At 38.8% G+C, this 12,815-nt stretch overlaps 1 protein-coding gene across 1 annotated transcript in view; it reads right to left on the bottom strand.

The window, feature by feature from the left end:
• TRPA1 (transient receptor potential cation channel subfamily A member 1) overlaps positions 1–11,352 on the bottom strand; it is a 38,587-nt gene extending 27,235 nt beyond the window's left edge. The window contains exons 1-8 of the mRNA XM_068396972.1: positions 11,179–11,352; positions 8,367–8,529; positions 6,817–6,992; positions 4,931–5,038; positions 4,404–4,512; positions 3,908–4,053; positions 2,297–2,433; positions 99–147 (exon numbers count right to left, since the gene is read on the bottom strand). Coding sequence (XP_068253073.1) covers positions 99–147; positions 2,297–2,433; positions 3,908–4,053; positions 4,404–4,512; positions 4,931–5,038; positions 6,817–6,992; positions 8,367–8,529; positions 11,179–11,298 — 1,008 coding nt within the window. The 5' untranslated portion in view covers positions 11,299–11,352. The remainder of the gene's footprint in view (positions 1–98; positions 148–2,296; positions 2,434–3,907; positions 4,054–4,403; positions 4,513–4,930; positions 5,039–6,816; positions 6,993–8,366; positions 8,530–11,178) is intronic.
• Between the last annotated feature and the right edge of the window lie 1,463 nt (positions 11,353–12,815).

The following is a 12,815-nucleotide window of genomic DNA, read 5'->3' on the forward strand; positions in this document are numbered from 1 at the left end:
ATCTGAGAACACATTCTCCTTTATGAGTTTCTCTATGCAGACCTGTAGTAATAGATAGCAATAATCTCTATAAACATGTTGCTTGATTAAATATTTACCATTGAAATCAAATACTCTGCCAGTTCATAATGATCAAACAATGCTGTCCTGTGGGGAAAAATGCAAAAATACAGTAACATTAGAAAGGACAATGAAGTTTCAAGCCAAAGGGTAGCATTTTTCTCCATTTGCTGCATTTTCTAATATTTTCAAATAAATACATTTTAAAATAAAGAGACAGAGAGATACCTTTATTACATAATTCATTTTAATAAATTGTTTCAATTTTTGTCACGGAGTTTTGTTTTTAAACTAAGTTCAGTTCAAGTAATACATTGAAAACTCACTGCGGGAAACAAAGACCTCATTGGTAGGTCAACAGGCATTTTACCACTGATTTTTAACAGAACCAGCCATTGCACATGTCAGATCTTTCACTGTATCACCCAAGGTCAATATAGAATTCCATAAACTTCAAACTCAGTTTGTTTCAGGCAGACCTAGAGACTCAAATCCACTTCATTGATCCGATCTTCAAAAACAACTTGCTATATATTTTGTGTAATAATGCTAGGGTGGGGTTAAAATGGCAATGGCTAAACATGTATTATGACTGTGGCAGGCAAGTCTGCTAGAAAAAATATAATATACTGATATAAATCGTGGTGACATTTATGAATTTACTAAAAATATTTTAAAGCTCTCTATACACATTTTATTCTCAGTTTTTATTCTACAGTAAGACATTGAATTATATATTAAAGAAAAAAATGGTCAAAGCAGGAAGTACAGCACAGTTAATACAACACTCCAAATGTAATAACACTGGGTGTACTATAGTTAGAACTGATTACTCAAAAGACATATTTTAAGAAGCATGTCATGGTTCCAAATATGTAAAGATGCCTCCACTATCTACAGTAGACCCCTCCAGCCAGGCATAAATACTGAATGTTTCACGCATACTCAAAATAAATTCCAAGGTGACTGAAGAGAAAGCGAAGTAATTTTATAAAATATTTAGATGGAAACATGGCAGTAGGAATGCGAAAGGATGAAGTCCTGCCTATGCTTTACTGCTCTTTCACTTCTCAACACGTTAACATTCCTATTCAGTTTATTTGTAATCTGAGAGATTTGGGTGATTTTCCACCTTTCTGATGATTCTTGATAGTATTTTTTTTTTGCTGTTTCACAGACAGAGAGAGTAAAAGAGTGTCATTCTTTTTTCCAAGCTTTTTCCAAGGACAATCATTTTCATGGATATGACAGCCAGTTATCTGTTAAGTAGTATGTTGTGTCTGCACAATTTTCTTTGGCATTCTGTCACCACTTTGCCTGCAATCGTAGTCTATCGTGGTAGCATTTCCAAGTGTACCCAAACCTTATCTTAACTTTAGAACACACTCCCCTTTTAATTTATTCAATTATCTTTGAATCATTTCACTTTATACCGTGTCCAAAGAACAATCAATCATCTCCACTGCCTCTTTCTACCAATTATTTCATATTGTAAAACTCCTTGTAGAATAACACCATAAAACTATTACACTTACATGTAGTGAGATAGATCTTCCTTGCAAAAATGTATAGATGGGGAAATATACTATCTTCCATAGAGCTGGTAGCCAGCACATTTATCTAAGCGTCTTTCTGCTACAGAAGACTGAGGAAACTTCTCCACTGTCTAGTGCTCTGGTTTCAAATGGACTGTGAAAGACTAGAAGTCTAGAGGATTATTACATGCACAAATGCCATTGCAACTTTGTAGTCATAGGAAAGTGTACCAACATCTACTTGTAGCTGATCAGGTATAAGATAATTTTTTGGGGAAAAAAAAGAAATTTTTTTTAAACTGTTTATATTATTTTTCATTCATTTTCCAGAGAACATAACCCCATTAGATGAGGGCATTTGTTCCACAACCTCAGCAGCTGTTAACAATTATTTAAACTTGTTTGCCTACTACTTTACTAGAGTAAATTTTCAATACAAACTGTTAGTGACCATTCCTTAACATGGTTCCAAGGTAACTGGAACTGTTTTGATTTTGATATCAGCACCAAAATCTTTAACATTCTGATCGAATTACTGACTCTTTCATAGTGTACTAAAGTCCTCCCCATCCCATGGAGAAGTTCCAACCCATGTGGAAAGGTATTCCAAAGTATACTATATAAAGTACAATCAGATGCTGAGAATAACTAAATAGCATGGCTCACAATTTATAGTGAAGTCTGGAAGAGCAGCCTCCTACCTGTGAAGCAATGTTTCCTTATTCCCATCTACAGCATCAATAATGGATTCCTCACCAGCATAGGATGACATCATTAACTTTACAATCTCAGTTGCTCCTTGAGTAGCAGCAAAATGAAGTGCTGTGCATTTTTCATTCTGTAAATGGGAAAATAAACCAACATCTAAATATTTAAACCCCAACAACCTAACCTCCAACCTGTTAAACACACTAGTGATCTAGCCCGGGATTCATAGCACCTAAATGCCTAAATTTCTATGCAAGTAATGAAACTTTAGTCTTTAACTAAAGTAGTGGAACTCTAAAGAGATCTTAAAGACCAGAAAAGACTAAAGAGATAGTTTTAAAGGATCACTACAAAGCTGCTTATTATACTATGCCAAGTCCCTAAGATTAAGATAATTACACTCTTAATGATCTTTTTCAGTTGAATTAATAAACAGACACACAGAGCACCCTTTAATACAAGAGATGAAGTAAACGAAAACTACAGAAAACAATAGGTAGACCAGTACAAATGAATAAGCATACAAATGTGCCTATATAATACAGAAAATGCATTATTTTAAAATATTTTTTACTTCCTTAAATGGAGTCTTCCTTAGACGTCATTCTTAAATAAAATTTTCTGCAGGTTAAAAATAATTTGGTCTAATATGTTATTAAACTATTATAAGCTAGACAGTCATAAAATCATTAAGCAATAAATAAATGATTAGAACAATATTTTCCAAAACAGTATTTAATTTAGCTAGATGGGACAAACTAGCTTTGATACATGCCTGAGGGTTTTGGCTTTCTCCTTTTTAGAACAGGAACATTTCAGTGACTGCATTGGAATGGGCTTTTCCACAATGCCATAACCATTCTCAAAACAGTCTTACACATCACAAAATGAGCAGCATAAATCATCTCATTCAAAAGCTGTGTGTTCAAAGAATTGAACCAATAAAAGAAGGCTAAACCGTGTTTATCTTGGCTCTCATGAGTTGATTTCAGCCTTGCAAACAATTTGATTAATGATAGATATTTTCAGAAATGTTTGTTCATCATGAAGCCATGCACAGGACCTCACATCAACAGTATCACGGTAGCAGCAGTAGTATCACGAATTTGTGCTTGCTTACAGAGAAGGTACTGTAAAGGCCAGGGCAAGGCTACGGATAAACAAGAATGATGAGATAGGGTCAGATTGAAGATCCCATTTCTGGGAAGGGATGATAGCAGTTGCACAGCAGAGTTTGCACAGAAGGCCGTACCATCCTCCAGAGTGCTCTCCCAGACTTCATCTGCTTATGACTCAATGACTTCCTGAACCAGAGGGGATATTGTTATATTCAGTAGTTAGGACTGATTTTTCTTCTATCAATCTGCCCAAATGCATTTTGAACCCATGAAAGCTTTTCATACCCACAACATCCTACGTAACTTTTGTAAAGACGTTTTGCCTGATTTGAACTAGAGACTTTTTTTCATTTGCTGCTCCCTAGGTTTTGCATTGGAAGAGACAACGAGCAATGATCACCTGCTCATATTTTTTTCATACCACTCACAGATTCAGAGATACCTAGGTTTTATCAAAATTACATTTCACTCCACTCAGAGTTTTACCTGTTTTAGATCAATTTGGGCTCCAAATTCAATGCACATTTTAATCATTTCAAGATCCCCACTTTGAACTGCCAAATGAAGTGGACTGCACTTTCCGTTATTGGTAAAATTGATGTGGGTTTTAGCAGAGTGACCTAATTCTTCACCTGAGAGATGAAAATAAATGGAATTTTTTTAAGCGAGAATGAGATAACAGAAGATATAAAGGCTTTCAAAACAAATACATTAACTGTGGAATAATATTCTCCTCCCTCAAAATACGAAACTTTCACATCTATCATTAAACAATAGATGGACACGCATTTAGAAAAGCAGTTAAGCTGCTGCTGCAATCCTACAAAAGTTACGAGTATGAATTGCCCATAGGAACAACTGCATTAATTTCTTATAAGTTTAATCACAGTTATAAGTGCTTGTTTCCACAGGTTTTTTTGAGAATTAAAGCAGTAAATTGGTAACACTACTATCAAGAGCTGCTTAGGAACAATGTATTTACCTTTTTTTAAAAGAATTTCCATACATGTTTTTGCACCTGAAAATGCAGCTGCATGGATAGGCATACATCCCGTTTTGTTCGGTTTACATATTTTCCCTCCGTTTTCAATCTGAAAAATAATGCCTGGATATAGCTTAATGACAGACAGAAAATTCTGACTAATGAACATGCTATTACAGATATAGTCTCCTGGGGAGCTGTCTCCTTTTTTTATGTTGTACATGCAGTCTGAAGTTTATATACAAACAGCTTTTGCATGTTATATCCATACATCTACACACACATGTGCTTCATTTTGTTTTCTGATGACCTTCAAAATTCATTTAAGTTTTTTCTGTTTGTCACTCAGATATATTTATATATGCTCTTAAAAGATTAAAGTTTCTTAGTAACCTATAAAAAGTAACTTGACTACTAGGTCCATGATTAACCTTCCTCCATCGAACAAAGACAGAACACAGGAACAGAATAACACTGCATCAAGGTAAACAGAATCACATCAAAAGATGATGGGTAATTATACCTACCAGGAGTGTCAGTGCTTCAGGATTGTCCTTGTAACATGCTACAATTATAGGTGTGTTCCCTGCTTCACCTTCCAAATTAACATCTGTACTGCTATGCTGGACTAAAATCTAAATGTTTAAGAAAACATTCAGTCAGCCATAAGCCAAATACAACAACAAAGGCCTATGCCATCACTTTTTTTGTTTATCACCCATAACACTCATGCGACTTGTTTTTTTTGCATGCCTACAGGCCATAACACAGGCAGAGGAGGGACAAAATGAGGCAGAATGTAAAAATATGCAAGTGAAAAATGCAGGTGAGAACAGACAAAGAAAAGTAAAATTCTTTACAGCAGACAGCTTGGTAACGAGGATAAACACTGCACACAGATGCAGAGCATCTTAGAGTTTTATTTAACAATTTCCCCAATACTGGGAGAAAATCTTTTCTGTAGCAAATCGCAGCTGGGGATTTTCAACTAAGTTTGTTATAAAGTCTTGTAAGATTCTGTATTTCCTGGAAAGTGGCAATGTTGTAGATCCTACTCAATTAGGCATCTATTGGACAGTTATATAAGATCAAGGGAGATGGGACTTGATGAAAACAAGGACCCTTCCAGTCCTGAATTCCTGCTTCAGTCCCTATGTTAACAGCTAACACTGAGCTATCAGTATCACCAAGTACCTCTATGACTGCTTACAGCATTTTTTTGAGAAGCAAAGGATCTGGAAATGATAATGACCATACTGCACCACATATTTATTCCTCTATCCACATATTTCTTGAATTGGCTTTCAGGAATTCCAGTGAATTTTTCTGTACTGGAGGAACTAGCACACTTCAGTCACTCTCAGGCAACTTGACAATAGAAACTAAAGGATAATTAGCTTGAATAAACAACAGAGTGGGGAAAAAATGAGAGCACATATTTAGTCAAGAGAGGAACTCTAAAATAACCCAAACCCAGAACTTGAAACAAAGCCCATTTTAAAAATGTCATTGATTTTCAGTTTTTATTGTTCTTAATTCATAATAAATAGAGATATTGTAAAAGATGTGAGGACAGTGAAATATTTTAGTATTGAAAATCTCTAAAAGATTTTAAGACTTGAATACAGAAATACGATTTTCTTTCTTTTGTTTGGATAAACTAGAAAAAGAGAGAACTTTAAAGTGAAAAAGTAAGTGATGCAGTGTTAAGGTTGCATTCATCTAGTAAATTCAAGAACTGTACAAATTCTAAAATTCTATCCAGATGCCAAGTATGGAGTGAAAACATTTTCATTGCACTTCAACAAATGAAGAAAAAATTACGTTGCTTAAAATCTCAATGCTATTTTACAAGGTTCAAATGGACACCTTAGTAATTTCTTCACAATATATTTTTGTGATTTTTAATTGCAGCTTTAGTTCTGCTGTTATTCAAATTATTATTAAAATGTTGGGTTTAAGAACTGTGTTTTCAGACTAATTTTAATCTAGTTTTAATAAAAAAATAATACACTAATTTCAAGAAAATATTGATACTTCTATGACTCCCTATACAATTATAAAAAAAAGAAATAAGAACGCAAACATTTGAAATAACACATGCCTACATGAAATTTTAGCGTTAAAAAAACCTTTTTAAATAAAATTCATTGTATTTGGAAAATTTAAAAGAATTCTCCATGAAACATAACAACTACTATAATAGCACAAATTTCAGTATTTGTATAAATCAGTAAGTTACTTTTTACTTGCTATGCTAAGAAGACACAAACATTTCTATAAGCATCATACTGCTTGCTAAACAAAGCATATGAGGAGATACAGCATACATAAACAAGGTCTTGCTGTTGTGCACGCAGCTGCTGTTGAGCTACTTATCAAGTCTGTGTATTTACATGGACTTTAGACTTACCTTAACAATTTCATTATGCAGGGACTGCACAGCCATATGCAAAGGTGCCATCATATTAGAGTTAAGAATGTTTGGATTGGCTCCTCTGCTGAGAAGCAAACTAACACTTTCAACCTGGTTCTTCTTTGTGGCCCAGTGCAGCGGGGTATTTCCAGAAGAATCCATCACATTTAATGCTAGGTCAAAGGAGAGAAAACAAAACAAAACCAAAACCAAAGCAAAACCGTCAAATGTTCTGAGCACACTGAAAGAAAAAAAGCATCTTCAGTGGAGGTTTAGGTCTGTGCTACTACGTTTCTTTAAAGAGAAAAAGAGAAAGATTGCATGTCACGCAGTGTATTGTGTTAAATTGAGCAAATATTGTGCTGAACACATGGCATCGGTTAGAGAAAATGTTCTATTAAAAATATTGCTACACTAAAACAGCAGAGAGGAAGCTTGATAAGGTTAGCAAATAGCAATAAAGCTTTTTATTACATCTTTTGAAATTATAATAGTGGAGAGATGGGAGGGGTGAAACACCTGTCTATTTCTTGCCCATTACTATACACCTTTTTTCTGCCTTCAAGAGTTAGTTGATTTCTCTCTTTCCTTGCCTCTTCTCTTTCCTATCTGCTTTGACTTTGCAGCTATTGCTTTAGAGGCTGCACGGAACAAGTGAGTGTGAATAACTAAAATAAGAGATAATAAATAAGTGCTTGCAAGTTATAAGAAGATTAAAGACCATATCTGTTCTGATTCACTTAAGAACACAGAGGTAAATCAATTCACACCAGTTACAAAACTGGCCTGTTCTACACATATATTTTGAGCTTCAAAATTGGAACTAAACTTCAACAAATGTTCTCAAAAATTAATTAAAAAAATTATATATTTTTCAGACAGAATAATCTAAAATTAGATTGGCCATCATTAGGTGAAAAAATGAGCTTTTTAGGACCATTGTATGTTTGCTCAGTAGCCCACAGTCTACCAGTGGGGGTGTACATACTTTCACAATGCTTATTAATAACTGCTAAACAACATCTTTTACACAGAGTGTTTTTCAGTCATTCAAAGCCCCACATTCTCCTACATATCACTTCTTAAATGTCTTAGATGGCCTGTCTCATGAAATGTTTATTCTTCCTCACTATTAAGCAAACAAGTTGTGATGACAACTTGAATGACAAGTATGAGAAAGCAAATTAATTATCTTTTCCATTTCCAAGATGTAACAAAAGATACATGATGTATATAAGGAAGATAAAAAGTCAGGCCTACTGTTCTTCATTGCATTTTTCTTTTTCATATCTGAAGACTGTAAAACTGAGTCCCAAACAAAATAAAATATATCGATTCACTGCATTAGAGAGAAAACAGTCCTAACATCTCAAGGGCGACCCAAACCACACCCGAGACACTGCAAACTGTGGCAGACAGTTTGAACTATATTTAAATCCATAAATGTTGATAACACATACCAGTTCTGCTTCAGTTGGGTAACAAACACTTTGATTATTGAACTTTTTTATTCTGTTAAATAAAATAGTTCATAAAACACTTGTTACCTTCACAGGAAGAATCATCTATGATCAACTGCATTAATTCTATTTGACCTCCTTCTGCAGCGTGATGCAGTGGAGTGGCATTTAATTCATCCACTTTGGTAAGCCCAGAACGATTCTTCTTAATGAAGCTCCGTAGCCTACAGGCACTTCCATCTGAAATCACCTATTTTCGACACAAATAATCTCATTTTCCTAATAGGCAAGATGCTAGCAATGCTATCATGTGTTACTGTGGGCATGTTACCACTCAGTAATTCTCTCCCAACTGTTTAGTCTCGTACAGAAGTACACAAATCCTGATCAGATTGAGTCAACAGTGAAACTCAGATTGATTCGATCGATTGCAAAATCAAACCAGATGAAGAACAGTGCAAAATTAACAAAAATGGAAATTATCTCCAATACATTATTTTGTCTTCTCTAGTGAGCTCAAGATCTTCCTTCCACCATCGAAAATCTCAAACAAGCAAATTCGTCACTTACTGTTTTATACTCTCTCCAGCTATGGCCACGTCAAATGAATTCCACAGAGAGGAAAAATTTATAATCCTGATAAATTCCTTTTCTAGATCTTTCTACAGAGACTGATATTATGTCCTGGGCTTTCTAGTCCAGCTGTTGGGTTCCTGTGATGTTCTTTACATCAGAGAAACCAATAAATTATTTAATTTCAGCAGTATGCTAAGAGCATCCCGTGGGCTATTTTGTTGGTCTGAAACAACCCAGCATCTTCACAGCATAATACAAAAAAAAATCCCTCCGACAGCTCAGCCCTCTGACACCTTGATACCTTCCTGGTACTGTGCTTTGCAACCACAGCCCACTATGGAAACCCTGCTGATTCTTACTTTATGATGTTCTCCAAATATTTTTGTTAGCATGTTTCAAAACTTGTACTTGTATATGAAAAAAAGTGATAGAAACAAAAATTATTGCAGTAGAACAGGCAGGGATTTTAAAAAAAAAGTTATTAAAAAATTAAAAGGGAGTAAAAAAGAAAAACAATTCCAGAAAACTGGGAGGGAAAAAAAGAGAAAAATGCATATCAAAATTAATGCAAACCTTCCCAAAGATGTGTAAGCAAGCAAAGGGTAAGAAAAGGAAATCCCCTAAAATTACCGTTCTCTCCTCAGCTGCAAAAGAGAAGGAAAACTTTGCTCTCCAGGATCCCCTGGGCCACAAAGACTCAACAATTTTTGTTGTCATTAAGCATACATACATTGCGGGGCAGCCCATTCATACACTTAAGCATGTGTTTCACTTCCTTCGGCTTAATAGTCATACTGACTTCAGAGAGGTTACTCGTGAATAATGTTACAAATGTGTTTAAAGATTTAGAAGACAGGGGCCAAATATAGGGGTAGCATCTGCTTCAAATATGCAATTAGAAAAAGCTAATAGAAAACAGAAGACACCATTGTGGAAAACGTATTTAAGGTGACTCAACTGTCATAAAAATAAGAGGTCAACTACATACACAAATACTTTATACACACTAAAAAGCTATTTAGGAAAACCTTATTATAGAGCCCAGTATCTTCTATTCCTTCATATATTCTAACTTAATTTGAATTGCAATGAATTTCAAATCTTTCTATTGATTTAGACCACATTTTGCCACTCTTTACATTGGAATTTTTTGTCAATGTAGGACAAAATGTAGCCAAAATGTGGCATGACGATAATTTCTATCATCAAAAAGAGAAGATTTTTCAGCCAATGCTGCAGTATTTCATTAACAAAATAGGAAAAAAAGAATCAGTTAGGTGTTCTCAGTACTTTGGTTGGTTCAGAACAGCAAAGCAAGCTATTTTAAATAACAGCCGCTCCTTTGCACTTTGCCTGAACAGCCCTGTAGTGTCAAATCACCCACCAGAGTGACAAGCTGTGTTATGCTGGAGAGGTGTTGCTCAGGACTACAGCTAGCACACAGAAAACCAGCGTAGAAATGATCTCAAGAGGTCTTTAAACCCATTCACATACTTTGTCAAATTTGTTTAGCCTGTTCTTAAAAATCTCCAAAGTTACCCAAGTCATCCATCCCGTAAGCAACCTCTTCCCTTGCTGAATTATTCTTACCTTTAAAAAAGACTTCCCTAAAGTTTGGTCTAGGTGTCTCTAGCTGCAATATAAATACATCACTTCTTGTCCTAGTCTTCATGGAAAAGGCAAGAGGTTATATCCTTCCTGGTTTTTTGTAGGTTTTTGTAGGTTGTGCCACTGGTTCCTTTTTACTTCATGACAGTCCCACTGCTTCTGAACTTTCCTTTTGGGACATTTTTGCTAGACGGTCTACTTATTCTCATCATGACCTCTGGACCTCCCTCTAAGAGGGGATGTCTTTCTGGGGAGCCGTGCCCAGGAGGGATGTGAGTCCCTACTGCCCGCCACCCACCCCTGCCACCCCGCATCCTCCCTCCCCTGCTCCCCTCCTGTATTCCTGCTCACCCGGGTCTGGACTTGGCCACACAACACCCCAGCCTCCTGTGCCTTCACGGCCCATGGCCAGGGCGGCTCCCAGTCTGTCTCCCACTCCTCACAGCTCCACTGACAAGTGAGGGAAAAGGGCCTCCTGGAGTGAAGGGTCTCTGGGACGTAACCAATGCCAAGCCCACACAGCTGCCTCCTCACCCTCCGCCTTAAACCCTCCTTGTCCCAACGCCCTCACACGAGCCCCAGTCTTGGGCACCATCTCATCCCACGCCTGCCTCGGTGCGTCAGGCAGCTCGGCTGCCCCGAGGATGTCCCCTCACACTCACACCGCCACCCAGCCTCCGGGACCGCCACCCCCTCCGCGCCCCTCTGCACGCACCTTGAAGACATCCTGCGAGGCGACGGAGGCGGCATCCGCCTCGCAGACGACGCCCTGGTAGGAGCTGGAGACGGCCGCCTTCTGCCGCGACTGGCAGAGCCGCAGCAGAGAGCGCTTCATGGCGCTCGCCCGCCCCGCCCGCTCCAGAGACCTGCGAGGCGAGAGACCGAGTGACGGCCGGTGCCGCGGCCGCGCCCGGCCACCCCGCCGAAGCGGCGGCGGCGGGAGGCGGGGAAAGCGGGCGGGGGCGCTCCCGCCGCTGCCCCCCGAAGGCAAGCCGCTCCCCGCTGGGGCGGGCACCCCGCCGGGTGGCTCCCCCCCGCGGAAAGGCGGGTCCCCGGGGGCGCGAAACCCCGGTCCCCTCAGGGGCCACCGCCTAATACACTGCTGGGTGGGCGCTTGGCGGCTCGCAGCCGGCTGGGGAGCGGCGGCGGCCAGAGGCTCCGCTGACAGCGTTAAGAGGGCGAAGCGACCGCTTTTGGGGTTTGAGAGGGTTTTTTTTCTTTCCCTGATTGAATATCTGACGGTGACAGGTCCCTGGAGATGCGCACATCTGTACATGCAAGAACTGCAGCGCGGAGAGTGCGACGTGTGAAAACCACAACGACTAAATGCAATGCGAAACACGAGCAGCGGAGCTGGAGTCTCCGTTAGCGCCCGTGGTGCGACCTGTGAGGAGAAAGGCTGTCCCGGCCGGGCCGGGCGCCGTGGGGCGGCCGGGCGGTGCCGACGCGGTGGCGAGGGGGCTGGCCTGCGCCGGCCCCGCAGCTTTGAAACAGTTAGTTGAGTTTTCTACGATTAACTTCTCGGCATTTACTTTGTAGTCATTAAATTTTCTTGTAGAATTTGTTTTACCAGCAAATTTGGAGCAGTGTAGGAAGGCTCTAAGAAGAGTAAGGAAAGAAGCAGCACCAAATGTTTCAAAGGGTTAATTACTAAAGAGACTCTGACTGAGTCATTCTTGCTGAGTATCTACCAGAAACATTTGTAACTGGGAGAACTAACAATTTACTTAATGTGATAAGAACAGCACTACCAAAGGTCAGGCAGTGGCTGGGGCAGAGGCTTAGCAAGAGCAACAGGAGGAATATGGGATGGCTTTTTGCCTGGGTGTTTGTGGTTTATGGCAATCGGCAGCTTAAGGACTGCCAGAACCAGGTGTCGCATCCAGTCCCAGACTGTTTAGTAGCTGTCAACCGGCAATTCTCCATCACTTTGCTCATACCCTTTTTGAACCCTTTTTATACTGTCTGTGCCACAACATCCCGTGGCAGTAAGTGCCATAATTTCATTACGTGTTCGTGAAAAATGCTTTGTTTTACCTCTAGCTTCACTTAGTGCTCCCTAGTGTTTTTATTTTGAGAAATGGAGAGTTGTTCCCCATTATTTTATCCCTGTTAGTGCTCATAATTTCACAAAGTTCTTCCAGCTATTTGCTCGCTGATGGGACTTCGTTCATATGATTTTCGTTCTTAGGCATGCCATTTTGTATCTGTGAAGAGCCTCATCCTGCTACTCTGCATCTTTTCCATGTTCTGTTTGAAATGGGATGGCAAGACCTACATGCTGAAGTCAAGGTATATTCGAGCAATGGTACTAATTGTTCAATTTTTTCTTCATTCCTCTCCTAAATGCTC

The sequence above is a fragment of the Nyctibius grandis genome, chromosome 3, assembly GCF_013368605.1.
Source record: "Nyctibius grandis isolate bNycGra1 chromosome 3, bNycGra1.pri, whole genome shotgun sequence".
Classification (NCBI taxonomy): Eukaryota; Metazoa; Chordata; class Aves; order Nyctibiiformes; family Nyctibiidae; genus Nyctibius; species Nyctibius grandis.